This window comes from Hipposideros armiger, unplaced genomic scaffold, assembly GCF_001890085.2.
Source record: "Hipposideros armiger isolate ML-2016 unplaced genomic scaffold, ASM189008v1 scaffold_526, whole genome shotgun sequence".
Lineage (NCBI taxonomy): Eukaryota > Metazoa > Chordata > Mammalia > Chiroptera > Hipposideridae > Hipposideros > Hipposideros armiger.
Genome location: NW_017731876.1, coordinates 12860 through 17607, shown reverse-complemented (window position 1 = coordinate 17607; position 4748 = coordinate 12860). Strand labels below are relative to the sequence as shown.

The 4748-nt window shown below is 43.0% G+C and overlaps 1 protein-coding gene across 1 annotated transcript in view; it reads left to right on the top strand.

The window, feature by feature from the left end:
• Window positions 1-4748, top strand: part of LOC109396574 (retinitis pigmentosa 9 protein-like) — an 18808-nt gene that overhangs the window by 3270 nt on the left and 10790 nt on the right. The window contains exon 2 of the mRNA XM_019668468.1: window positions 3402-3496. Within this exon, the coding sequence (XP_019524013.1) occupies window positions 3402-3496 (95 nt within the window). The remainder of the gene's footprint in view (window positions 1-3401; window positions 3497-4748) is intronic.

Below are 4748 nucleotides of genomic sequence, written 5' to 3'. Positions count from 1 at the left end.
CTTAGCTGTAGAGGGCAGTGTCACTGGCCCTCATATGTGGGATCCGAACCGGGGCCCTCTGGCATCCCAAGCGAGTTCTTAACCATCGCGCCACGGCCCTGTCTACCTTTCTTGATGTATCTTCCAATCCTTCCCCCATTGCACTTGTTTTAAGTTTCAGTTATATTTTTAATTTTCAAGAGGTTTTCCTTTTTCTGAGAACTTTTTTTTTCATAGCACCTGTTGTTTCATCAATATTTCTTCTCTCATCTTTGAGGATACTCATTAATTTTTTCTTTTCTCCTTGCATTGCCTGTCTCTTCTTTGCCTTTCATTTTTATCTCTTTCACTTAGAGGTTTTTCCCTAATGTGTAAAGATCCTTGAGTCTCCCCCACTAACAATGAGGCGTTGTAAAGCTATTCTGAAGAGGGCTGTTGAGACAGAGCACAAAGGTGCTGGTTTGTTGACTGTACATTTCACAATAGAAATATCAGACTGTGATCTGCCCTTTTCATGGGGAGACTCCCACATATCAGCAGGTAAGAGTTTTTTCTTGGGGCCTGTTCAGTTCGTCCAAAGAAGAACCTTCCATTCTCAGGCCTGGGTGCCAATGTCCTGGCTTGGGATGGAGAGGGAAGTAAGGGGCTTTGGTTCCAGAGTTCAGACAGCTGTTTTCAGCATGTGCTCACCTTCACCCCATCCTGAGCTGCGCCAATGTGCCCCTGCATCTGGGGTCTCTCCGGTTAAGTTTCACTGGCCACTAAACCTGCAGAAGGGTGACGGTAATCTCCTGGCTGTGAGGAAGGAGAATACTGGTGTTCCGTTGGTTTTATCCATACAGTGTTCATACTCCCAACCCATCTTCCAAAGGTGGTAACTTCTCCACCTAAAGATGTCAGTTATTTTCTTCCACTTTCCATTGTCTTCCCGCCTTGTCTTGACATTGTTCTCTGCTAGTATCTCCTCCTAGGATTTCTTTGTGGCCACTTACCTTTTTTGTTTCTTTACTGTCCTTTTAAGAGTCTGCGAAAGGCAGGCAGGTAAGTAAGTTGGTCAGCCGGCCATGTTAAGCGGGAAGCCGCATAGTGGATGTTTACAAATGCAGTTCACATCCTTCCATGCCCTGGTATGCCCTCTTTAGGTCCCCTCCCACTGTTCTGGTCATTTTCTTATACGTGACCTTAACTTTTCATACCCTTTGACCACACCTGCCAGGCCCCAAAGGCATGTGAGTCTCCCACTCTGTGCTCCATCCCATGCTCCTTCTGTCACTCAGGGGCTCCTAGGCTGCCAGGCACACCCGAAGCAAGATTCCGTGTACATGACGGTTTCTCTCTGCCTTCCAGCCCTACGGGAGGCAGATGCAGGAACGACTGAAGTGGCGTATGCTTCCATGAAGGACTCTTCCAAAAGAAATCCCATCCCAGCATTCAAAAGATCCAAAGAGTATTTTTAAGTACTTGGCAGAATTCCTTCCCCCCTAGCCACTTGGGAAGAGAATTTTTTCCTCTCTTATCTAAATTTAGTCTTCATACTGCTCAGAGCAACTTATTTCCATCTGAATGATATAATCACAAGACTTCACAGATGGTACAAAATAATGGGCCTCCACCAGCGTTTTCTACAATTTCCTAAGGACTAACTACAAAGAGAATGCAGACTTTTCAGCTGTCATAGCACAGAGGTCAACTACACAGTAAACACACTTCCGTTTCCAAATCTGTTATTTTTAATAGGTAAATATTACCTTTTATTTGAGAAATATCTTTTTTAACATGCTATATAAACTAATGAATTGTTTAGCCCTAGAAAAAAAAACAAATTTCTGGAAACAGTTGAAAAATGGACTTCTTAGGGAAGGCCATTGCTAATAACAGATTTCACAATACGCAGTTCCATCACTGTCCTTTTTCCGTCTAGGCAAAAACATTCTCTTATTTTTTTTCAGGAATGTGGACCTTAACTTGTCTGGCCACGTGTTATTTGTACAACTCCTATGGAAAAAAGAAAGTATTGTTGGGTTACTGGGTATTTACATAAATTTACCACCTCCTTTCCAAACTCCCTTGATAAAGCATAGCATTCATCTCTCTGATGAATGGCTGCTGCTAAATCCTGTCACCTTCCCAGCTTATGCAAGTTACCACGTTCCTCACTAAGACAAGCCTGGGCCTAAGACATGCCGCAACTTTCCCCTGGAAAATATTTTAAGTATTTGCTTTGGAAATAGCATACCTAAAAAAGCCAACTCTGTGTATACCCACTTGTTTACTATGTAATCTTTAGGGAGTAAGTCCTCCTCTGTCCCTTTAGAACACCTCCGGAGAAGCCTCCACCACAATCCTTACTGGAAAGGGTCCTAGAGAAAGCCCAAGGGAAGCTGTTCTTGCTGTAGCTACTGACAGCATTTCTCATCCTCTCCTTGTCTATGTTCAAACTACTCTCACAGCACTACACTTGCTCCAGCTGGCGGGGGAGATTTCCAGCACCACCGCATAATTCTCCTGTTCTCAGGACACCAAGTAGATGTCTACAAATTGAACTCAATGCTGACACTGTCTACCTGGAGATAGCGTCAGATCCCACAGGCTGAGGATTCAGTCCCACAAGACTGAGTGAATAACAAAATTCACTTATGAATAACAAAAGAAACTCCATCTTTATAGCTCTGGAGCTATTTCAGGAATTCGGAACAAAACTAAATATTATAGCAAAAGATGCCCCTGTGGCTCTTACATAGGAAATATAAGGGCTTTAGGAGCTATGTGCCAGGAGCAGTAGATGAAAACCAGTATGTATTTCTTATTATAAATCACAGTATCATATCGCCAAACTTGTTTTCATTCCCATCTTAGAGAACTGGAAAAGCATTTCACTTTTTCCTTATAAAGTTCTTCCTAGCCCCTGCACCCACAATATTTACTCTGTTCTCATGGGTCTTTCAAGTTGGTGCATAAGAAAAGGGTCAGGATGAAGAAAACATGAAATCATTAGATTACATGGGTTTCAGGAGCTAACCCTCTTCAATGTTAAGTGGAAGTTATGCTGCGTAAACAACCTGACAACTGTAACAACAGTTTCGAACCGTAATTAACTCATGGGTCTTCTTACCTCACATTTTCCCTATCTCTTGCTTTCCTTTCTTCCAAAAATTAAATCGTGCTAAGACACCCAAGTTAGTTATTGTTACAATGAATTTAGGTTCTAGATCTCAGCAGGATGTGGAATAGCATCCGCTTATTTATTTGTGCTCTCTTGAGTGCTGGGCTTATTTTATTCACTATTTTAGGTATAACGTAGTTTTAAGTTTATACTAAATATACCCTTTTTATTATGTTTTAGCCTGCAGTTGCTTTTTGCTTGTTAAAATGTGTTGTGTTCCTATTACTGTGGTTGATGAATTTTTTTTTTTCCTTTCTAGTTATGAAAAACCTCCTCCTGGGCTTATCAAGGTCAGTGTGAAGTTTGTCCTTTTGGGAGTTCTCTTAGACACATTCAACTCAGTGTTCAGACTCGGTAACTTGGTATGAAAACAGCTGCTTGAGGTTTTGAGCCTCCTGTTATGATAACCCATTTCTTCCCTCAGATGCCATTCATACACTTTGGGCTTTGTCACAAGCCTGTGCCTTTGTAGAAACTTAATCAGCTGTGACTGTTCCCTAAGAAACCGCGGCAGGCCCACGTGTGTGTGCTCCTCCACGATCACTCCCTTCTCTCTCACTTGAGACAGCATCTTCTCAAAGCTCTGCTGCCCTGGGCTGACTCTCACGCCCCTGGTGCCGGTTCCTCGAATGTCATCAGCTCAGAGAGAGCAGACTGGGGGCCTGAAGCTCCCCCAGCCCGCCTGCCCTGTGCAAGCCCCGCCTTCAGCACCCTGGCCAGCGTCAGTGTCCCCCTGCGGGAGTGAGACTTAGAGGGGCCGTTCAAGGCCAAAGCCTCCTTTTCTGTTTGGTACCTTTCAGTTTAAAACAAAGATTTGAAACAAATTNAAAATGCATTGCTTTGGAGCCTGGCCTGCCCTTTTCATGGTGGCCCGTGAGCTGAATGTCACCTCAGCAGGGCGGTGGTTGCAGGATACAGGTCTGGCATTGCTGGCATCTACAGTCTAGGCCCCTTCAGGGCCCTCTCCATCTGCTCTGTAAGGCAGATATTCAAAACTCTTTCCCAGTGCAAAAGCTCAGCCCAGCCTCAGTATCTGTAAGTGTAGGATGCCAGACAGTGGTTAATAAATTTATTTTGTAACTCACAGACATCAGAGACATCATAACCTCCTTTTGCAGATGAGGAAATGCAGGTTCAGCAGTTGAGTAACCTAATCAAGGAAACACTGACCTGCAAACTAGCAACAGTAAAAGGGAACCCAGGTGTCTGATTCCCAGACCGTGGGATTTTTCAGTTTCAGAAATTTAAAACTTCCTGGCTGTTGATATATTTGGTTTGGCTACTTCAGAAGCTTGTTTACTTTTAAATAAAAATTTGTATTTCCAGAGTCACGTAGTTTAAACATCCAATACTACTGCTGAAAGACTAATTTCAAAACACCAGTGGTTTGCATGCCTACTCTTCGGCCACCCCACACTCCTGTAGTCCTCCCTCTAGCCAAGGCTTCAGTGAGGAAACTTTCTAATTTTTTCTACTGGAATTTAAATACTTATTTCTAAATTATATGCTTATACTTCTTTTGATTGAACAACAGACATTACCTAGTAACTTCATGTCATAGAAAATGGGGCTTTAGTTCTCTTTGTCTACCTTTCTTTTTTTTTTT